The 23835-nt window shown below is 36.9% G+C and overlaps 2 protein-coding genes across 4 annotated transcripts; one reads left to right on the top strand and one right to left on the bottom strand.

The window, feature by feature from the left end:
• Positions 1-2444: 2444 nt before the first annotated feature.
• Positions 2445-7867, top strand: LOC125817987 (uncharacterized). Its single transcript, XM_049497488.1, has 7 exons — positions 2445-2708; positions 4851-4906; positions 5001-5905; positions 6382-6577; positions 6698-6883; positions 7014-7390; positions 7484-7867. Exons 1-7 carry the CDS (start codon positions 2515-2517, stop codon positions 7625-7627), a joined length of 2058 nt encoding a protein of 685 aa, XP_049353445.1. The 5' UTR covers positions 2445-2514; the 3' UTR covers positions 7628-7867.
• Positions 7868-9118: 1251 nt separating this feature from the next.
• Positions 9119-23252, bottom strand: LOC125817952 (E3 SUMO-protein ligase SIZ1). 3 transcript variants are annotated; one of them, XM_049497455.1, is made up of 18 exons: positions 23017-23252; positions 22711-22849; positions 21797-21877; positions 20830-20872; positions 20139-20211; positions 19307-19481; positions 18732-18868; positions 17872-17940; positions 16947-17034; positions 16793-16868; positions 16359-16432; positions 15907-16014; positions 12374-12535; positions 11702-11806; positions 11524-11604; positions 10249-11446; positions 9612-9923; positions 9119-9526 (listed from the first exon to the last, which is right to left on the bottom strand). In XM_049497455.1, the coding sequence occupies exons 2-17, from the start codon at positions 22732-22734 to the stop codon at positions 9760-9762; spliced, it is 2658 nt and encodes an 885-aa protein (XP_049353412.1). In that variant the 5' UTR covers positions 22735-22849; positions 23017-23252; the 3' UTR covers positions 9119-9526; positions 9612-9759. The 3 variants fall into 3 exon arrangements, with proteins under 3 accessions (XP_049353412.1, XP_049353413.1, XP_049353414.1); XM_049497456.1 differs by having other exon boundaries at positions 9612-9899; positions 23017-23224; XM_049497457.1 differs by lacking the exon at positions 9119-9526 and having other exon boundaries at positions 9612-9759; positions 23017-23225.
• Between the last annotated feature and the right edge of the window lie 583 nt (positions 23253-23835).

Genomic DNA, 23835 nt, shown 5'->3' on the forward strand with positions numbered 1-23835 from the left:
GAAGGGAGTACCATTTATAGGTAGGCTCCGATCAAAAAAAGGAAAAAAGGTAAACAATAAAAAATCACATCAAAATCTATAGTGTGGGGACAAGTATGATGGTTGTTGAATTTTATTACATTGAAAATTTGTTAAAATTTAAAATTTAAACTCATGGTATTTTTTGAAATTATGTCTCCAACCAATAGCTTATATAGCACAATCTCATAACTCAAAATCATATTTTAAATATGGCCTATTTAATAATTATACTTAGTTCATACTGAATCGTTATCCAACACTAGTTTTCTCTATTGCCTCTAATATAAGGTAGGCTAATAAGAGAGGTTAAGTAGCTATAGATACACGTGATACTTTAGACGAATTTTATATTAAAATAGAGGAGGCCATAAATAAATATTTTTGTAAGATATAACGTAATAAATAGTTTTTTTATAAGGAATAATTTAGCTTCATATAATATACATGTTTTTAAGGCTCAATATAATGTAATCGTAGGATAAATATACGTGGCATTAATCCCAAAACATATCATACATATTGTGAACCTGTATTGTTACAATTTTACTATGGACATAGAGTCAATCATACATAGGTAAGCTCATATGCTTCATACATGAAAATGTGATCCAACTACAATTTTTGGATTCACACAATTAACTAAACATATATTTGATAGTACGATTTGTTCGGGTTGATCTTGATTAAATTTTGTCAAATGAATTAATTTTTAGTTTTACTTTTTAAAATTGAACTTATACCTAACAAGACATAAGTATTAAAGAGGTGAAGTGCATAACTTGTGTTATATTATAATGCAAAAATATATATTTATACCTCGCGAAAAAATTATTTATCTTAAATGACAAAAAAATAAAAATCAGCGGAAATAAAAGTGCAAATGGCCCCTCAACACTTTAATTGGGCCGACTCTAATTGGGCTTCTCCCCTCAACAATAGTTTCTTAATTATTTTTTTTAATGATGAAACAATCAAAGTGGAAATTCCACTCATTAGGATTCATGAGTCCTAGTGTCCAACTCACATGTTCAATTTTAGAGCAAATAACACAAATTTCATTAGTTGATGACCTAATTATGTTATTTTTCTTTAGTTTTCAAAATTACTTTCCTGTATCATATTTACTTTGTCTGATTTATATATGTGACACATATATGTATTTTGAATAGATGCGGATCAAAGTAGGTGTAATTTGTTTAGGTACATTGTATTTAAGTGTGATTCTCATGTACTTGAGACACATTGACTCTTTTGTTAACTTCCCTCCTATCTTGTTTGCATCTCCTCTCTCCCTCTCCCTGTGTATCTATATATCAAAATGTATTTAGTATTAAAGATATATGTATCTAGTATCAAAAGATACATATTGTCTCTCTCGCTCACCTCTCTCCTTTATCACTCGCCTCTCTTCCTCGCTTGCTCGCCTCTCTCCATATGTATTTGATGTATCTAGTATTAAAAGATACATATTGTCTCTCTCGCTCACCTCTCTCCTTTATCACTCGCCCCTCTTCCTCGCTTGCTCACCTCTCTCCATATGTATTTGTATTTTAAAATGTATTTGGTATCAAATATACACATATCTTGTATTTTTGATTCAGTGTCTGACTTGAAATTTGAAAGTGTAGTATATCTGACTTGAAATATGATTCATAATTATTAACTAGTGAAACAATATGAAATAATTTTAAACTATATAGTGAATTAGTATTTATAATATAAATATTTATGTAATTAGATGGTTTTTTCTTAATTTTAACCCAAGATCTAATGACTCAAGATGTATCTCAACATCAAACTCATATTTATTAAGTTATTATTACTAATTCAAGCTTGATTGTTACAAATTTTCAAACTATAAAGTTCATTATTACCTTAATCTTGTTGTTCTTGGATTGATTGATGCTCGATCTCGTTTTAAGTCTCTTCTTGGTGTTGTAAATTAATTACTACCTCAACATTTTCCCTAATACACCAAAAAAAACGTCTTTACATTAATATTAACTTCTTGTATAGAAATTTAATAACACAAGAATACTACTACACATGATAACATAAGAATATATTACTCCCTCAGTTCAATTTTCCTTGTTATCAATACACTTAACACACCTATTAAGAAAATAATAATCGACATGATATTTGGTATCAAATCTTAAAAAATAATTTTAGAAAAAAGTAATTAATGTTAACAATAAGACATGAAAAAATAATAATTCGTTTTTCTTAATTTGTTAAAAAGACAAAAGTGACATGTAAAAATGAAAAAATTATTTTTGGAATACTAAACAAGTAAAAGTAAACAAAAATTTAATAAAATTTTATGTAAAAATTATTATTTCCATATTTATACTTCCAATCACAATCAAATTCAATTTAGAATTTCTAAAACCCAAACTCTTTCCCTCTTTGTACAAAACTTTTTTTCAAATTGCAAAAATATCGAGCACTGTGAGCGCCAGCTGAACGGCGAACGGAGAAAAATCGCCGACAATGAGTGCCGGCGCCGGCGGAGGAGGAGAACGGAGCTCGCCTGCACCTAAACCCTCAAAGTTCGCGGTGTATCAGAATCCGGCCTTTTCTGCTGCCCTAACAACGAACAGTCTTCGTCCTTCCAAGTCCACTTTCGTTTTCATATTCATTATTTCCATTGCTTCTGCTTCTACTCTTCTCAGGAGTTTTTCTAGGTACTTTTATTTACTTGCGCTTTTCATTGTTAATTTTACAGTTTTAATGGTTAAAAAACACAATCTCAGTGCCATGATTTTTCGAGTTTTATATTTGAACTATCATGAGTTTCATAACTATTAACAACTATTTATCAAAACAGACCTGCACCATTTGTTGTTGCCTTTTCCTATTTGAAATATAACCATAAGGGAACAATACACAGTTGAGTCGTTCATGTAGTTAAAGGGAACAATCTATAGTTGAAGTGTATTTTGATAAATTGTTGATTCTAGTTCAGGTATGGAACTCGAAAATTCGGGACACTTTGAGTATTGTTTTTGTTCCTTCACTCTAATTATATTAAATTGGAATTGGGACATAATTGTTGTTGTTGCTGATGAGGACTCACTATGCCAATAGAAGATAACAAAGGTAGATCCAAAATTTGAAGTTTATGAGTCCTATGTCGACCTCAAGTTAATACTATAATAATAACTAGACTCACAATCAAATATTTATACATATTTAGTAGATTTCTTAATATACATATACAGTGTATGTGCAAACGCTATTGGGTTCTCGTGAGAAAGCTATGTGTGGGACTCTACATCCGTCCCTGTAGGATACCATGTGCCAATATAGGACTTTAAGTCTATCGGACTCGCTATGAGTTTGTGACAAACTAGCAACCTTTTAGGAAATAAACTTAAGTGAGTTTGAGTAGTACCATAAGCTAATTTTTAGAAGTTGAGCTTTTTTTTCATGAAGCACATTTTGAACCTTGGTCAAGCACAAATTTTTCTATAATATTGGCAAGAGTGCTTTTCAAATTGATTTTCCAAACACAAATTGGTGTTCTCCAAAAGTACTTCTTTCGAAAGTTTTTAGAAGATTTTAGAAGTTTGCCCAAACAAGCTATGAATTTGTGTATGTTTTGAAGTTTTTAATTATATACAGCTATGGGCTGTAGGTGTGGAATTACTTGCATTCGGTCATGACTCATGCTTGAATGGGTTAACATGAAAGTTAGTACTTGTTTGTGGAGTAAAAGGGTTGAGAGAGGAGCAATATAATGTTCTGTCCACATGTTGGAACGGTTGAGAAAAAGAGGGGAGTTTGTAGTAAAGCTAAAAATTACCTGCTTTATGTTTGTGTCTTCAGAATGTGTGTGTGTCATTTGATTAATATGGATTGCTGAAGTTTATATTATTTTTTGCATATGCACACTTTTTGTATTGGATTCTAAGCACACTTACCATGTCGATGGAGATTTTATGATGTGAGCATTAACAAAGTGCATGCATTTGGATGGATAACCGTCTTAGTTCAAATTTGATATTAACATCGGTTTGGATTTGCCTAAAACCTTTTCTAGCAGCGTGAGGAGTATTATATTTCTCTTTCTCCTCACTTTTTAAAATACAAGCAAGGGTCTATGCTTTCTACAACAATAAAGTAGTTATCTACTTGCCATATTTCTCTCTTTGATAATGTCATAGCATGGTCTTGAGGAATTTTGGAAGGTAAACATACCAAGATATGCCTAAAGGTTTTAGCTTTGATCATTCAGCACCGAGTGAAACAAGTGTCCGGAGACGCCAAATAATGTGTTTTAATTTAGGATGTTCTTTGTCTTTTTATTGGAGAGCTAATCCGATGCTTACTGGAGATAGACTCCTAGCTATTAATTATCTTTGTTTGGTTTTGTTAGTATATTTGCATGTTTAGTATGGAAAAACTCTATCATTCTGGTGTTGATTAGGGCAGTGGAAGGGATGACTTTACCAGGTCCATTTTTTAATTCTCTCTTGGCCTCTCTCATGGAGACTTAGATGAATTAATGAGATCGTAGCTGAGTATGCTGCCTTAGTTTAACTCTTACATAAATCTAGATGGAAGTAGTTCTTGTGCTTACCCAAGCTTCTCTGAAACTTAGCGTTTCTTTTTTGAATAAAATAATGTTAAAAGTCTTTACATTTTGACCCTGAATTAAGTTTCATAATAAAGGAAATAAGGTTTATAAAACCTAGTTAAAAGGCTTGAATAAACCCTATCCGCCCAGCCTCGGAGAAAGAAAGTAATAATCATAAGAATGCATAATTTTAGTTTGGTAATTCGTGTCTCAGCTAATAGGTTCATTTGAATTTGAGTGGTTGTAGGGAAAGCGGGATTGCCGACAGCCTGAAATTCAGATATGTTTCTCAAGAAACTGCTTGTAAGTGATGTGGTCCTATTTGATTGAACTTAAACATTACTCCATCAAACTTGTTACCAAAAACTTGTTACTAATGTTTTACCATTATTTTCAGGTCTTATTGTCAGACTCATACAGACTTTTGCAGCCATCGTCTTATTTGGAACCTTTCTCGCCCTTGTCAAGGCTATTTATTTATGTACAACGAAGACTGCTGATGTGTCAATTATGTCTCCTACCAAAGGAACAAAGGAGAATACATGTCTGACTAATCGACAATTAGGGCTTTTAGGGATTAAAACAAATGTTGAGCAAACTACCATGGACTCTTCGACGAGACCTCCCAAATCAAGAGGTATCTCAGCCTCTCCTTCAAATGTCCTAGTCCCCATTCATCAGCCAATTTCTAGTTCAAACCATTCATCTAGACTTAGTAGTGACAAAGTTAGAACTGGTAGTGGAACTAAAATACCATCTTTTGGCACCCCATCAAAATCACCAGCTTCCCCATCCTTATATCTTGTTTCAGCATCTTCTTCTCAATCACCTTCAATCCAGTCTTCACCAGGTGGGGAATTGGTTGCCACCCCTTGGTCGAACAAGAGAGCTACTTTTCATAAAGAGATTGCAACAGAGGAACAGCTTGAAAGGTTCCTGGCTGATGTTGATGAGAGAATTACTGAATCAGCAAGCAAGTTGGCAACTCCACCGCCCACCATAAGTGGGTTTGGTGTAGTCAGTCCTGGTAACCTGCCCAGCTCCACTAATACATCTGGAACTCCAAGAAGTACTCCTCTAAGGCCTGTTAGGATGTCCCCTGGTTCCCAGAAGTTCTCAACTCCACCAAAGAGAGGGGAAGGCGATCTACCGCCTCCAATGTCAATGGAAGAGTCCATTGAAGCATTTGGACATCTGGGGATCTATCCACAGATCGAGCAGTGGCGTGACCGACTCAGGCAATGGTTTTCATCCATGCTGCTAAAGCCTTTGCTTAACAAAATTGATACTAGTCACACGAAGGTGGATTCTCGCTCCAACTTTTACGTTTAGAAACTTTGTTTGTTCGCTTTTATTTTTTCTTTTGATGCTTGCTATTCTGCCTTTCTCTCATTCACTCATGTATTTTCCTCTTCTTGGCACACTTGATGATCTTCCAGAAGAATCCTAACTGTTGATCTAGACCACTCTTTTCTGTAATTCTGGTCATTGATGTCAGTTTGAGCTCCTTCGGTTCTGTCTTCACACTTATAGTGTGTCAAAATGACCATGAAGATTGGGTTGTAGCTTAGTACATCACAAGGATGTAGCAGAAATGCTCTCAAGACTTGGATATTCTTTTGATTGGTTGTGAAGGAAAAAAAAAAAAAAGAGGAATTTTATTGATTAAATAATCAAATAAGGATGAAAAGTCAAATTTATGTGACTCAAGCAATATTAGAAAAGTTTAAGCTCCTTTATCATTTTACTAACCATTTCATGCATAATGGCGTGCTTAGGTTATGCAAGCTGCCGGCAAGCTAGGCATTACAATCACGGTTAGTCAAGTTGGAAATGGAACGCCTGATACTGGGACTGCTGCTATATCTGCTACTGAGAGGACTAATGAATGGAAACCCTCATTTTCTGTTGACGAAGATGGTTTACTTCATCAATTGCGCGTTACTCTTGTCCAGGCTCTTGATTCTTGCATGTGTAAGTCACTTAATCCCTATAAGGTTATGAGTCCTGCAATTCATTATTCAAGTTCTCTCATTGTTGGATGTATCGATGTACTAATTCTTAAGTATCTTGTCGATGCTTCTTTATTTGTAGCAAAGTCAACTTCTGGAGTTCTTCAACCATCCTCGCCAGAGAACCCCCTGATCCCTATTTTACAAGAATGCATTGATGCCATCACTGAACACCAAAGACTTCATTCCTTAATGAAAGGAGAATGGGGCAAGGGATTGCTGCCACAAAGTGGTGTCCGTGCAGAATATACAGTACAGAGGATTCGAGGTAGTTCGACTCTCAACTTTACCTTGCATGTCAGTCACTCTTGGATCTCCATTATGTTCTAGGAGTAGAGATGAAGATGCTGATTCTATATCAGTGTTGCACGGCTAATCTGGTTTCAATTTCTTTGCAGAGCTTTCTGAGGGAACCTGTTTGAGGAACTATGATTATTTGGGCAGTGTAGAGGGTTATGGGAAAGGAAACAAGAAATGGAATCCCGAGCTTCCAACCGATTCTCATTTGCTCCTATATTTGTTTTGTGCTTTCCTGGAGCACCCAAAGTGGATGCTACATGTTGATCCTACAACTTATGCTGGAATCCAGTCTAGCAAAAATCCCTTATTTTTGGGTGTTTTACCTCCTAAAGAAAGGTTTCCTGAAAAGTATGTAGCTGTTGTGTCAGGTGTTCCCTCTGTGCTCCATCCAGGAGCTTGCATATTGGCTGTCGGAAAGCAAAATCCCCCAGTTTTTGCCCTATACTGGGATAAGATGCCTCAGTTTTCTCTCCAGGCAAGTTATTGTTACTAAGATGCTCATTTTCTGCATTTTTTCAGTATCAACGTGGCAAGATCAATCTTATAGTTCATGTCTCTCTCTTTGCAGGGACGAACAGCACTCTGGGATTCAATCTTGCTGCTGTGCTATAAAATTAAGACCGGGTATGGAGGATTAGTGCGGGGTATGCATCTTTCTTCATCAGCATTGGGCATTCTACCAGTTCTTGATTCAGAAAAGGACGACCGCTGAACATGAATCCGTCTTCTCGTAAGATTTTTGTTGTAGCTTGGTGAGATATATTATCCTGAGATAATATGGCCTCACTATCAGCAATTGTAGTTGTGAAATTCAGGCTCTTAAACAAAGAATCAAAGATTTTAGGCAGAGATGCTCTTTCCTTCTTTATTTTACTGCAGAATTACACCCCTTTCAGCAGATCTTTTTTTTGGATAGTAAACTTTTCTAGTAAATAGATTTATAATTATGTCAGTATTTGCACTCCCCGTTCATGCCCATAGTAGTAGCATTTTTATTTCTATTACTCCCTATTTTTTTCTAGTTCTTCGGTTATTACATTATTTGTTATTGTTATTCTTATTTGTTTTCTATATGCTTATTTCTTTCCCATTATTTGATATGTCCTCTCCGTGTATAGTTTACTCTTCGGCGGAGATCGCCCATACATACAATTCGTCTTCCGTATAGTTGGCCAATGGTGTGCATATATGATTTTAGAAGGTGGAATTCATCCACATCCATCTAAAGTTGGCACGGCTTTTCATTTAGACCTTTCAGGTAAGTCTTATACATTTTAAACATTTGTTGTGTCATTTGACACTTTTCACTGACTCATGTTAAGGGTCATGTTTATGGATTATGCCTTTGAAAAAACATACATTGAAGTTAGTTGATGTTTCACATATATACACATGCTTCCAACCTCTCCTTTAAAAACACATACATAAGCAATTGGTCATGTGTGTTAATGCCCATATATCTTTTAGAATATAACTAACTGACTCCGTTAGACACAAAATATTCGACCTAGTGAACGATACTCATTGTCTCTACTAGATCATTGCCACTTTTTTTTAGAGTTTCAAGGTCACGAAGGAAATTTAGGATTATCTAAACTTTTTGTTTGTATTAGTATGATTGACTAACTTTGTTTGACCTTAGATTTTGTAGTTCCATCAAAAACAATCTAGTGAAAATAACTCATTGTTTCTACAAGACAAACTTTAGTATATGTTTTTTAAGTTTCTACATCACAAAACGAGAATTCAAGATTATTTCATTTTCTCATGTATATTAGTCATAAACTTTTTAAAATATGATCAATAGACTATGTTTGATCCCAAATTTTATGATTCTAGTCAAAACCTACTAGACGATACTCATTATCTCTACAAGACCATCATTTTTTTTCACTTTTGGGGTCATGGAACAAAAAATCAAGATTATCTCAACTTTCCTTGTGTATTCATCTATGAATTTTTCAGAACAAACTCTGTTTACTCCCAAGTTAATTCAGTCGGTATCGTAATCCATTTTCTAAATGCCAGTTTCTTTAAATTGACGCTGTTTTAGGCATATGTTCGTTAAACAACAGTTTAAACTACCAAACAGATGGAATACCAAGGCATAAAGGAGAAACTAGTAGTAGCAATTATAGACACAACTGAGACAAACAACAAGCAAGGGTTAGGCAAAGTACTCCGCCACCTACACATGACATGACATTATCATAGAACAAGCTCTTATCACGGGTTCCACAATCCTTTCTCATTCTAAATGCATCAACTAAAAATAAAGAATCGGAATCAAAGAGTCCCATCACTATTCCTCTTACCACCTTCCGTCGCACCAAAATTATTAAAAGGTCCATTAACGGTTAAACACATTCAAAACATTATACATTTTCATAAGTTAGTTTAAACCGATTTACAGGCTACTGGCTTCACAAATGGCAAGAGGAGATTTCAAAGCGCTAAAATGCCTATCCCTCTATATCCAGAGTTCATTTACCAGTGGATGCTACTAGAAGTTTTTGTACTGAGCTAAGCTGTCCAAAATATACAGTTCACCAGTGAGTCACCTTCCAAGGATTCCATCCGGAAACGGAAGAGAAAAAAAATGTGATTGGTCCTGTTTGCAATGGAAAAGAAAGTGAGGTGAGGACGCAAGGGAATCGGGAACATGATATGACAAATTTGCAGGTTGGAGTACATACCACTAAGAAAACTCCTACGTTGCCAGCACAGATGTGAGAGGATACTTTCTTGTTGACCAATGTCTGTTCACTAGCAAGCTCATCTTGTCATATCCACATACTTTGCTTAGCAACAGTAATCATTGTTCTGCCACCATGGAATCTGCTCCTATTCAGAATCCGAATCAATACTTAGATACAATCTTGGTCTTACAGAACGACGTTGACGAGGAAATGTAAAAGGACTATCTGATCGTTCTCTACTGCTCTTAGTTGATCTGCTGTCATTCATACCAATAAGCAATGAAGCTGCACAAACAGGAGCATCACTACCTACATTTAGAATGGCTCCAATACATGAATCAAAACAGAACTTCTTACAACACATCTTAGCTCTCATATGAATATCTACCAGGAAAAGTAAATTATCTCTAAAAGAACAACACTGCAATACTCTGAATTGTGCTTGTACTGCAGTTTCTCAACTAAGCCTGTGGTACATCTAAACAAGAATAATCGCCTAACTAGTTATTTTGCACGCAAAAGTGCAAATCTCACAATGCTAATTCAAGCAAGTGTGGATAATGATCTATCTGTGCTCTCCTCACACCCCCACCCCTCCAAAAAGGGAAAAAAAGAGGTAAAGAACAGGAAATACCAGTGTCAGCCAATGAGTCCAAAGCAGTGTCTTTAGCTTGTACTTGCTGCCCAGAGCTTAACCCATTTGCAACTGCAGAATCACCAGGAACTCCTCCATCACCACCAAGCCTAAGTGAGATCCAATCTTCAGTACCAACGCCATTTGAAACATCAGGCTGATCCCTCGTAGCCTCAACTGACGTATCTGATGGTCTAGTAGGAAGAAATATCTGAAGTGAGGGGTCATTACCACTAAATCCAAGGGGATTATCAACTAAACTGTCATTTATATCAGCATTAGGGCGATCGGTGTATGTTTCAGGAAGAAGAGAAGCAGATCCAATGCCAGTATCTGCAGCCAACCCATACCCACTCATAGAACTGGTACAGTTAATAGCTTCATGCTGCACATCTACTAAAGATCCTGAAACATCAGCATCAGAACTAAATAACTGAAAACCAGGGCCACCTTGGGTTCCAGAAGGCAAAGACCACAAGTTGATCCCAAATTCATCGTCATTAGAATTGAACAGCCCCAGGCATGAATTCCCACCATTAACAAGCGCCGAATCATGAAAAGAATCCGGAATTCCTAGTGGTTGAGCTGGAAAAGAAACTATAGGTGCATCACTATGGTTGTTATTAAAGACAGCTCCAGATGGGATAATTGGCTCATTCTCTTCATCAGAATCACTTAGTACAATAACTTCAGCATCTCCTGCTGGTACCGACGGATTTCCGTTGCCAAAACCATATGGTGGGTCAATATTAAGAGAGATGGCCTCAAGATCAAATGCATTGTTCGAGAATTCAAGGTTCCCATTACCATCCTGATTAACACTGCGATCTTCACCTTCTTTGCCACTCCCAGTGGCACTGCTGCTCATTGGAATGACATCCTGACCAAAATTTTCTCTCAATCTATTTCCAGATGAAAATGTCTGGTCTTCAGGTTTGCTGATTTCCCACAATCCGTCTCTGTTCTTCTTCAATCCAACTTTAAGGCCATTTCCATCAGAGCCTCCTTCCTGTTTAACCTGCTTAAGAATTTCAGGCTTAGGCTTCGACTCTATATCTGGAGATTCACTCAGAGACCCATCAGGTAAATGCCAACGTCCAAGATCTCCAAGACTCCTTCGATCAGATTCTGTCTTCGCGCGCCAAGAACCATCAGGTTTCACTTCGATTTCTGTGACATCTTCTCCACAACTACGCATCTACACCGCGAAACCGCACAAAAGTTCAGCTAAATGCTAAAACAGAGTTACTATCCCCAAAAATAACCAAGCAATACCTGAGAAGTAATTCGATTGAAATATGGATCTATGATGACATGCTCCAAAGAGTAGTTCTTAAGACAGATAGGGCATTGCCACTGCATCACATGAACAAGATTTGTCAATAAATAATATCCGGTGGATATACGATGAGAACTTGAGACATTAGTTCAGTTATGGGTTATAGTTGCTTGCCTTCCTCGACCTTTGATTCATTTCAACAAAGACGTCAAGATCAAAGCAGCCCATGTGTATACAAGGTTTGAATCTTCCAGCAACTTTCATCCTTGAACCACTCATCTGTTATGCACATAGAAAAGAAAATTGAACCCCGACTCGTGCTGCATTACAGCATTACAAAGCAATAAAATATTGCAACAAAGCAACAGAGAGGACAGCATCCAAATAGAAGCAAATTATTTGAACGCTGACATGCTATCCTCCTCCAGAAAAATTAATACATATAATAATAGCAGGAGACGTGGTGGACACTAGTATAGATGGAAGACTAAAGGGAAGCCAGTGCTCCACCATGTTTTCTTGATCAGGTGATGCCCAAAAGGTTGATCCTGTGGTTTCTTGTTCAAACCATCAAATAAACACTTAAATAGCATCTATGACTAAGATTGTGCCTAATGGAGGTTCTTGAATCAGAAGAATATGACCTCTAGGATATCGGCTACGACCACATTGTATGCAATTGCACTAGCTTGCAGCTTGATTGTCTACTTTGAACAAACCAAAAGGCCCACTAAGTGAGGAAGCGACACAGTAACAAATATGCCAAGATATAACACAATGATAAACTAAACAACACTAACTAATAGATGTACTGTAAACAGGATTATAACTTCAGTATGCACTTACAGGGCAGCGAAGATTGACAGGAATACAATCAGCAACAACTTCCAGATCACTATCGCTATCAGCATTTTCAGTGGCTGTCCCACCACCAACACAACGACGAACGCGAGCAAGGGCATCTTCAAATTTCTCACCATCTGACACCTTCGGTATCATACTAAGAACCTAACAATAAAACAAAGGTATATCAGAAACATGAAACAGTCCATACATAAGATCCCTTGTTTGTTAACAAGTCTATGTTAATGTAAATGGTAAGCTATCAGGAATTTTTATTTTTTTATAACAATATCATGAATATTATTTTTGGGGGGGAGAACAATATCAGGAATATCAAGGCCACAGTTGGAAGGGAGCGACAGGGATCTCAAGCAGCACCAGCACACTTCTTAAAAACAGAAATAGATTGGTTAATGCTAACGGCTACTATAGGCATCAGTATAATCTTGATATCATGAAAATGATTGATTGCTTAATTCTCTGTAATTAGACAGAATCATGTCCTGTAAAGAAAATCTTACCATCCAGTGAATGGGCAGACAGATTTTCGATTACCTTATAGAAAAAGATTTTGGTACCTGTATCATATCACAGTCCGAAGGTTGTGAAGAATGTGCAGACATTATATTGGAGCACGAGTGTTTTAGAAAATGATTTAAATAAGTGAAACAAGGAAGATGAGGGAAGATTGGGCACCAACAAAACAAAAATACTTCATAAACTTGGATAAGGAGATCAGCGGAGGAAGGAACTGTGTATGGAAGAGCTCAAAGGGCAGCTGAGGAGATTTCTCATAAGTACTAATCAATGTCTTAGATAAAAGATTAGTACTAGTGATGGACACCATATATCATCATTTCAGAATGCAATTCTGGGAGAAACATTGCAGAATGTACTTCTGGGAGAACTACTGAATATCTTATGATATTGATAATGGATGTGCCTTATAAGGAAATGGGCCCAGGTATGTTGTACAAGTAGGACACCAAGGAAGCATACATCATTTAATTGGTTTCCAAAGCATACATCATTCAATTGGTTCCTTCACTGCAAGATCACATGTCAGCTTTGGAGGCTATTCATAAGCCTTAAAGGTTTCTCCTGGACTATGCCAGGAAAGATTACAGAGGCCCTTCAAAGTTGGGAAGAAGTCGGGGTTCTGGCAAGAAGCAGATGTAGATGGAGAATCATACCAGCCAGCATATGGTGGACAATCTGGAAGGAGAGAAATTCTAGGTGTTTTGAGAACATAGAAAATAGTATAGAACAGATCAAATTGAATTGTATCTTGATTCTATGTTTTTGGTAATCAGATTCGGTCTAATGATCCTGTTTCTATTATTGATGTGTTAGATTCATTATAGACATGGGATCATAGGATCTGGATTTACTTGTAAATATGGCCCTAGTACAGCCCATGTACTGATCTGTTTCTATCAATAGACACAAAGTTACCAGTTTCAAAAAACAAAAAAAAAAAATTATATGCTAGAGACAAATGGATTCAGGAAAAAGTAGAGGTCTGGCTAGATATTGCAAATCATCAGCTAAACTATCAATAATTCAGAATAACACCCTTTATGCCTCCGTTGAATGTACGAGGGGAAAAGGAATTTTGTCTCCACTAGTCTTTATCTGTTCCTCTTTATTTTCATGAAAAGTTTCGGGTTGACAAGGTGACGGAAGGAGTGATAAAGCCTTGGTACTCCCAAAAATACTAGTGGTTTGAAATATCAATATACACAAAACAGAATTTGTACTAATGGAGGAGCTACAAGAGATCCAAAATTGGCAAGAGTTTGTGGTCGTAAAATGGACACACCATCTACAAGTTAACCATGGTATCTGGGTCAGCTTACGCACACCTCGACTAATTCCACGAGATACGTGCCACCTCCCACCAGCAACAGATACCGGTATCTTCCACCAAGGCTAGAACATATGGGAAGATATCGCCTAGTGTTTTTTCGTCTCTTGCTGGGATTTGTAGTTGAACCCTCATGGTTCTCAACCCACTTCATTGCCCCTGGGCCACACCCTAGGGTGCTTGTTGGAAGACAATATTTTTTCCAAGACAAAAAGATAATACCATTGAAATCCATTCATTCAAGCATATCAAGATACTGGTAATACTACATGTCCTATTTGTATATGCCATCAACAATAGCAATAGGAAATAGAGAAAATGATTTTTCCTGTGAAGGAATGGAGAGGAAACTGAAATGATATTTTTTCCCTTGTTAAAAATGAAATATTATTCGACAAAAAGAAAAAAAGATTCACCTATCAAAGAGGTTTACAGAAGTCTAGAGTAGCCCACCTATAATGATGCAATACTTAAGTGGATCTGGAGTTATCCCATGAGAATGCACTATGAGAAGGGTGATAACCACCATAAATGGAACATAAATCAATAGATATTCTCACATGTAAAGGATTATTGATGTAATATTGGGGAAAATGGAGTTGCAAATTCATAGGTTTCCACAGCTACATTGTCAAAAACAATGTTTTTCTTTATGTTCACATTTAGTGTGGGGCACGCGACTTTGAAAATAGCATTTCTACATGTTTTTGGTTTGACAAATGATAATGAACTGATTATCTGGGTAAGAATAACAATGGGATCTAGTGGGATATAAACTTCATAGAGCCATCCAAGATCAGAACATGACGAGGTTTACAAGCTCCTACAGCTGAGGTATGAATGCTCAGTAGAGGGAGAGGCAGAAGATCGCATGATACAGTGGGTGGGAATTGGGAAATAGAATCATTTTGAGGAGAAATTGTACTATAGTAAAGACGTTATGAAACGCCAAGGTGCCGCCGAAAGTTGCTTTTTTTTTATATAATGTGCAGCTTGAAATGTAAGTACTCACCAAATATATTTTTGAAAGAAGAGGCGGATTGTTGTGAGATGGTACTATACAGGCACAGGATGGGGAAAACATAAATTGTGTCCTTCTATATTTACAAATTTGCCTCATCTTCTGGACACCTGTGCTCCCGCCATTTTATATCAATTGGGTAGTATCTCAGCCTCTTGAGGCAATTACCAGCAGGAGGAAGTATTATCAGCAGGTCACAGAGAGTAGATCGAAGTAAAACAAAGGCAACATGAAGAGCAATGCAGCTGTGCCTCCTTTGGATAATTTTAAGACAAAATTCTCAATTGAAAATAAATTTCTCGGCCTTTAGGCTAAGATCAAGCTCTCCTTAGGATAATTTGGGGGGGAAAATAGGGAAGTAATGAAAGGGATGTAATGAAACAGTCTTTCACTTTCATTTATGTTTGTGGTGCAAGGAAAAATGCTTTATATATCGGTTGTTGGACTTACTTGATAGATGAGTGTGGTGGTTGAGCTATATTCATACATTGTAAATACCTTTGACATCTGACTAGTGTGCTCTTAGAGAAAAAATAATCGACTTGTTAACAAAGTAAGACTTCAACTGAATACTAAAAAGTAACAGGTAAAAAAGGTTTTTTTGCAAGAGAATCTACATAATGCATAATGTTGATCAAACTTAACTACCTGCTGAACAGTACGCCGCTTCACAAGTCTAACCCCTAAGCAAAAGACACGAGCATCACATCCTGTTAATGTGACCTTGTTGATTCCATCTCTGGTGCATGGTGTGATCTGATAAAATGGTAAGGTGTGAATTGAGAGAAATGTCTATAAAATGAACTACAGTTTTGCAGTAAATGTTCCTGGAAAGAAAAAAAGAAGGCTGAATGATTTATCCCAAAAACTTTTCTGAAACCAATTTGACCAATCAATTGTGAAAACTTGCATTACATTTCACACATTTATTTGGAGTTCATATGGGACAATAAGATTTGCTACTTGTTCAATTTCAGCATGCCTACACAACACTCGAAGATAAATATATACACCAAAGTGGAAGTGCACACACCCAAATACACACACAACAATTCACTTTCCAAGAGGCAGAAACAGAAGTGCATGTAATTAATACTCACTATAGGGCCATCATCTCGACCATTAGCACCCAGCAATTGAGAGCCAGGTCTATTTATCGCGCGCACTGGAACCCCTGTTGGTTGAGATTCAACTGAAGTTAATGCACAAGGGAAAGATCTTCTAGACCCAAAAAAAATTGTAAATGCAATCTTCACTCTATTTATGGCTATTGAGTCTTTGCAGAAGAATACAAGGGAAAAAGTTGCGTAGACAATATTGTAAGTTAAGAATGGTAAGGATCCCAGAACACAATATCATGTTTACCTCACCCCTCCAAGTTCTTATTAAGGCCAAGAAACTACGAACTTGAGAGAAAACACAAGACATTATATTTTTCCCATGAAAGAAGAAAACTATTGAGAAGAACATAGCTTCAGCATTTACTTCCAATTGGATCAGGATTAAAACCGAAGCAACATAGGAGAGAGCATACCATTCACCTGCAAATCTGCATATTGAGGCCACTGCATTCTAAATTGTACCTTGTCGTTGAGAAGCATGCACCAAGCCTGACAAGTTAGGAGAATGAACACAGTGAATATAAAAGGACTTGTTTATCTTAAACCATCACCAGGAAAACCAACAACCTGGAGATCATATTCCTGTTTAGCCAACAAGTCTCTGTCAGCTCTAGTGATCTGAAATGTTTTCTCAATACTCTGCACAGGGTTCGTCCTGAAAATTCACAGACGAGATAGGTAATTAGGAAAGAAATTACATACTTGCTTAGCTACAAATACAGAACAATAACAAAGCAGAACATGCCATGTGGATGATAGAGCAAGTAATTCAGTGAGGAAAATAGAAGCATAAATCCTCTTAACAACAGATATCTGAGAATCCTGGCTCTTACATTCATGGGACCATTTTGCCACAAAAGACAGAAAAGGCTTACACATGTCACACACCAAAAACTCTTATCAGCGAGAAGACAACAAAGAAAGGCAAAATCATACATTTCAAAAGAGCAATCTATCTTGGATGCAACTGGAAGTTCAAACTGATAACCTGTTCTCACATAAAGGTTGAAGCCAACTTAAAATGGTCAAGCTATTACATGATTTCATCACCTTAAATTGCACAAACTTCTGACCTAGGGGAAAACATAGAAATACAGATGCAAACAGATCCAAGACTTGCACTTAAACACTAAAATCTTGCATGCACAAGATACATGACTAAACTAGTGTTTGGAGTCTTTTCACCACTTTTCGAAATTCACTAACCACCAAATGACTTGCCCTTAAATCAAAAGTAGGTTATAGAAAAGCTGCCTTCCTTTTTTTCATTTCTTTTTTGGCTTCCCATGCCAAAGGTCATCCTTTGACATCTTTTCAGGGAAACACAAATAAAAATCTCTCTCAATTAATAGTAGCAAGAACAGGCATTAGAAACTGCATGTCCCGAATCTTCACAGAATTAACCCCATAAACAAATTAACCCAAGCAAAAAGAGGTGCAGCAATAATAAAGAACAGGATAGACATCAGAAACGAAGTTGCAGGTAACTAACCCATCGGCAGGAACGCTTGTAATGGCCAACTTTGCAGGATACAAAGGGTGTCCCATTGTCACCCAGAAGCTGCATATAGGGAATTCAGTTATGGAAGGTGAAACAAGCATTACCATATAAATCCTGTATGTAACAAAGTAAAGCCGCATCAAAGTGGTCATTTAAGTATCCATATTCATGGTGAATGAAGTGTCAGGCCTTACTGCCATGCACTGAGAATCCCAGGTTAGGACCCACACGTTTACCAGGCTTATGGATAACAAGTTATAAACTTCACATGCTATGAATGTGAAAAGTTCAATACAAGGAAAAATGTTTTTACCCAAGTGAAATTTCAGAGCAATTGCATAAAAGTTACATCAGTTAAGGTTCTCAAATCAGCTAATGCTAACAACTGTCTCAACTACTAGATCGCGTCATTGTACTTACAGATGGAACAAAATCACCCCTATACCCATCACAACCCCTTGGTTTCTACATAATATAAGGAGAGCCAGCCCACTTTTCTTATCCGTGGCTCCAATACATTGGCTCATCTCAGAGAGGGAAAAGCAACAAATTGTAGCCTAGATGTCAACTTGTTCTCCTTAAGATATCAAAGATTTTAAATAATAGCAATGTCAGGAGACACCCTTTATGAGTTGAAGAGAACTGTAGAATGTATATAGTAAGTAGACAACTAAATTTTGCATGTTTGACATCTAAGACATTTCAAGAACACAATTTATTTGACAAGAAAAATCCTCCATAGCCACAAATACAATGCAACACTCCAGTAAATGGAAATGCAGCCAAATCACACAATCCCTCCTGTAAAAGGAACCGATAAAAGTGAATTGAACACCAAAGGTGACACTTACGGGTCAGCACGAACCAGTCTGCACACTTCACAGTAAAATGTAGTAGGCGGAATTGGTGGATCACCACCCTCCATTGGCTTATCTGGTATGACAACACAACGAATATGTTGCCATGTGTGACATCTTCTGTCTTCACACTGCAAGCATGATTACATCATGAGACACAAATGTGATACATCAAGTACAAGAACGGAAGCTTCAAATGTTCAAGCTGACACCATATCCAGTGCACCCCTCATCGTGGCAGAATTTATATTTCAGAAAGGCATACTTTATGCTGAAATCACAGCTTCATCATAATAGCAACACAAATGCAATTTACAGATAAGCATGATAGTCTACAATGTTAAAGATGCAGTGCTGTACCGGTCCAACCAGGAAATATAAGTAATTACGCATCTTTGCAGTGCATAAGCAGATTTGGTATATCTTTTGAAAGAGAATCAGAGCTCAAAAGGATGTTTGCACACTCAAAATAATACATTGAAGATATGCATATTGGTAAGAAAAAAAGAAGATATGCATGTTCATAAAAACGAGTAAAGATATAAGGGAAATTAGTGCAGAAGTAAAACCTGAATCATCGTTTCAGTTTGTAATGAGCTTGTACACACACAGCGAATTTTCATGTGGTAAGAGTCTTCAATCTCCTCTTTCAACTTCACATTACTGGTATCCGAGACAACTTGTGACTTTGATGCTAGGTCAGTTGCCCCAGTTGCCCCCGTTGCCCCAGACACCTGCATTTTTCTGGCAGACGTAGAAAGATCACTATGCATTGGAAGTCATTGATTAAGGTAGAAAGTTAGTAGATACCAAAGTGTTGTCGCACTTAATGTGGGAGAGGTAGGGGGCTAGCTTCTTCCTCTCCTCTTCTCATTATTAGTAGTATTTAGTAGTTGCATAGTCTCTTACTCTTCATTGTGTATTACTATTTGTTGTTGTATTTGCTTTGTATCTTGCTATTTTGTTGTCATATTTTTCTTGCAACCCTGCTTCGTGAACTTTTTTTTTAAAGTGGAGGGTCTATAGGACATAGCCGCTCTACACCCCACCTCCCCCCCCCCCAACCACCACACACACAGAGGTAGGAGTATGGTCAGCGTACATCCACCCTTCCAGACTCCACTCGTGGGATTATACTAGGTACCCTGTGCTTGTTGGGTATGCTATTGTTACGAAGAAAGATCACTCATCACTCATCACTATACACAAAAATGAAGAATTTCTTCGAGTACCAATTAAGAGGCAAAAAATCTTCCTTCTGCACTTAAATCTTAAGCTTACATGGAAATATTGTTGACGAACATGTCCAACAGATTGAATAATGGGATAGGGGTCTTAAACATCAAAGTCCAATTCCCCCCTTTTAGATAAGTGTGTCCTGAGATTGAAACTGCTTTATACCTGTAAATGTCATCAACAAGTTTCGCAACGTCTTCCTTCCCAACACTATTTCTCTTTGGGAACAATCCTGAAGCTGTTCAGCAGCGAATAAATATGTGAGAATCAGTTATCAAAAGGCTGTGTGTTCAAACACATCTTCTAGCTAAGAGCAAGATATATATATATATATATATATTTTCATGTCATGTATATATATACACACACAAACACACATACACACACTAGAAGAAACCCACAATTAACAAGTACATGAGTGCTTTAGTTTTTAAGCAATTTCACTATCATCACACCTCCCACAAAAGTAGGAGTAAGGTCTACATACATCCTACCCTCCCCAAACCACACTTGTGGTATAACACCAGGTATGCTGCTGTTGTTGTTATCACACAATGTCCACCAAGACAGTGGGAAGATCTAGTTATGAAAAATGGGTAAAAAAATTTATGTGGTGGACTAAGGATACATTAGTTAAGATTGAATAGTGAGGAAACCAGTTACATCAAATTGAAAAAAGAAAACCCAAGAGGAATGACTCTGTATCTTTAGCAACTCCAGTACAAGATTGGCATATAAAAAAAAAACAAGCAAATGAAAACAGAGAATGGGTGAAACACAAAGAAAACCACCAACAAACCAGACGTGTCTAACATTTCCCCAACAGCTTCTTCAAGCAAGAAATGGAGCTGCTCACCTCGTTCATCAGAGAGTGTAGCTACTATGCGATCAACAAGGTCCTGCAATACCAAATACAAGTGTCAAGCATCAAACTAACATATCGATGTAACATGTGTTGTGCAGGAATGTAACCAGTCTATGCATAATCATGAATCTATAAAATGTTGATGCTAAGGCTAAAGAAAAAGAACAATTGACATGAAGGAAGACAGCATAAGACTTGAAGCTTGTTTGGCCAAGCTGCCGAAACCAGCGTATTTGAGAAGTACTTCCTACCAAAAGTGTTTTTACCGGCAGCTTACTTGAGAAGTACTTCTTACTAAAAGTGGTTTTACAAAAAAAATGCTATGGGAGAGTACTAGTTTTTTGTTTGGCTAAATTACGTGAGGAGTGCTTTTGTTAGTCATTCGTGTTTGGACAACATTTTCATAAAGTGCTTTCAAGTGTCAAATAACGAAAGGTAAGTTACTACATTAGTTCATTTGGTGGAGATGAACTTTTAATTTGGGTAATCTAGTCCTAAAAAACCAAAACCACTTGCTTTCAGGAGAAACTGCTTGTTTCAGCTTTTGTTACTACTTGACAAATACTTATTTCCTTGCAAAAACTTTGGCCAAATAGGTTATTAATTAATGTGTTAGTCAGAGAAAAGGAAAAGAAAAGCCCTCCTATTTCAAGGCAAGAAGAGACAGCTCCAACGGCAACATCATTTTATCATTTTGCCAACAACAGACGAGGACGACTAACTAAACTCAGCATGCGCAGAGAGCCCTAAGTTAATCAAAATATAGATAAAGAGGAGGGCATGCCATAAAAATTGCAATAACCATGGAAAACAATACGATCAATATTACAGGCCTCCCTCTCAAAGTGATAAAGTAGGACGGTATGAAAGGTGAAAGCATCAGCCAGCAACTTAAACAAAAAGCAAGGAAGCTGTGTTTCAACCAGCAACTCTAAAAATGCATGGAAAAAGTTCAAACCTGCTTCTTCCCCTGCTTTGAAAGACCAAGCTGATTCAGAACATCTTTGAGCTCCTTTATCCGAAAATATGCCAATTTATCCTATAAGATACAATTAATCGTCACCAACAAAACCAACCAATTCACAAAAGGTTTGTCTTGGTGTCTCCAAAACAAATGGTCCATTTATTGATGGGCGAACAACAGGGATTCCCAGCAGCACACAGTATTCAGTACATTGATACGAAAACTGATCTGTAAACCACTTCCAGAGCAGAACCTATACAAACAGGAATTTCTAGACCAACCAGTACTACTTAATTTCTATTTTAGAATCAGAACATTATGCAACATGCAATTTGACACATAACACACCAAGCCGCACAACCATATAATTACTGACAAGGGAGGCCCATTTGGGGTGCATAAACGCCAGAATCAATGTTTATCTTTACTATGTATGTTCACATTCTCCAAAATCTTCCTTTTCTAAGTTTTGTATGTTCAGCCTCCAAGGCCTAGCTCAAGTGGCAAAAGGTGGAGGATTTGTGGCTTAGGTCACAGGTTCAAGCCCCACGCCATGCAAAGCGAAGCCCGGTATTTAAGTGGAGAAGGGTAGGGGGCACGCCCATTACCACCGAGTTTAGAAAGCTGTGATTGGTCCAGAGGGCGGGTCACAGACTTCTCAGTTATCCAAAAAAAAAAAGTTTTGTATATTCATCCGATATTTTAGTACTTATCGGTGACTAATCCTAATCACAAGCAGCAAGGTTATATCACACTAAAATTATCCAAGCATTTCACTGCTTCAACAAAGAGTCAAGCCGCCACAACATATGAAAATTAAACAACTCTAAGCAATGTTCACAATTAGCACCAAAAAAATTAAAAACAAACAGTACAACAACAACAACAACAAAATTAAATCTAATTACCTTGCAGCTAGCAACCAAATCCATCTTTACACTCTTCCGCTGGTACACACAACTTCAAACAAACCTTACTCCGTAGTCGAACTATCCAATTAATCAGCCACACAAAATCAATCCATCCAATGTCCAAACAAATATTGATCTAAATAAAAATGAAAGTAAAAAAAACAAAAAAAAAAACAGTAAACCTCAAAATACTTCGATCAGAATTCCACACAAAAAAACTATGCATGTTAAAAAAAGTCAATTCATAAGAAAAAAATAAATTTGTATTTCTTTAGCAAATAAGCTTAAGGAGGTGTTTAGTACCTGGATTAGATGAATCTATGCGGGTTTTAGAGAGAGACTCCACCGCAACGACGGCGGCGGTGGTGGTGATGGCGGCGGCAGATTTTCTCTCTCTTCTTCTTCTTCGCCTTCTCCGTCTACCTCTTCACAATTGCTGTGGTGGCGATTTCTCTTGACCGAAACCGGCATGAAGCTATCCTCGAATTACTACTAACCAAAAGTTCCGGACGTATCATATGGTTTATCAAATCCGGTTTAATTTGTGATAACAAATCCGGGTTTTAATTCTATGTGCTCACGTGTACGTGGCCGTATCCTGCTCTTACTTCTCTTTATTTTGCCATTTTACTAACGCCCCCCTCCGTAGTCCGTACTTCTCCCCCAATATTGGCACCAACTCGAAAAATAAATGTATTAGTATAAAAAAATAGTCTATTTTACCTTCAAAATAAAATTTGCGTACATTATATTCTTCCATAATTAATATTGTTGGACTACATTAGATCCTCGAACCTTATTTTATATAAAATAAAGGTTGCATGCATTATATCTTCTTCAGACCCTATTTTGTTGAACTATACGAGATTTTCAGACCTTATATACTTATAATATTGTAATTATTTTTATAGTTAATAGGATGTATAATTGTACATATGATAAAAATATTATCAAACAAGGTGATAAATAATACAAATATCATACATATATTATTTTTTCTAATATATCTTATCAAATGTCTCGGATATATATGTGCAGTTTTGGCCACAACAACATTTGGAAAAACTTAGTAATTAGTATTTAGCTATATAACTTGTCGTTTCTTGGCAAATATCTCATATT

The sequence above is a fragment of the Solanum verrucosum genome, unplaced genomic scaffold (genome assembly GCF_900185275.1).
Source record: "Solanum verrucosum unplaced genomic scaffold, falcon-dt-bn FXZP01000253.1, whole genome shotgun sequence".
Classification (NCBI taxonomy): domain Eukaryota; kingdom Viridiplantae; phylum Streptophyta; class Magnoliopsida; order Solanales; family Solanaceae; genus Solanum; species Solanum verrucosum.

What these genes read in the sequence shown, in the direction of transcription:
- LOC125817987 (XM_049497488.1), top strand. Translation starts at nt 2,515, where the DNA reads ATGAGTGCCGGCGCCGGCGGAGGAGGAGAACGGAGCTCGCCTGCACCT. An exon ending in TTGATACTAGTCACACGAAG is followed by an intron (nt 5,906 to 6,381) that starts GTGGATTCTCGC and finishes TGGCGTGCTTAG; the next exon opens with GTTATGCAAGCTGCCGGCAA. An exon ending in GGCTCTTGATTCTTGCATGT is followed by an intron (nt 6,578 to 6,697) that starts GTAAGTCACTTA and finishes CTTTATTTGTAG; the next exon opens with CAAAGTCAACTTCTGGAGTT.
- LOC125817952 (XM_049497455.1), bottom strand. Translation starts at nt 22,734, where the DNA reads ATGGATTTGGTTGCTAGCTGCAAG. An exon ending in ATTTGGTTGCTAGCTGCAAG is followed by an intron (nt 21,878 to 22,710) that starts GTAATTAGATTT and finishes TGTATCTTATAG; the next exon opens with GATAAATTGGCATATTTTCG. An exon ending in TGAATCAAAGGTCGAGGAAG is followed by an intron (nt 11,605 to 11,701) that starts GCAAGCAACTAT and finishes CATGTGATGCAG; the next exon opens with TGGCAATGCCCTATCTGTCT.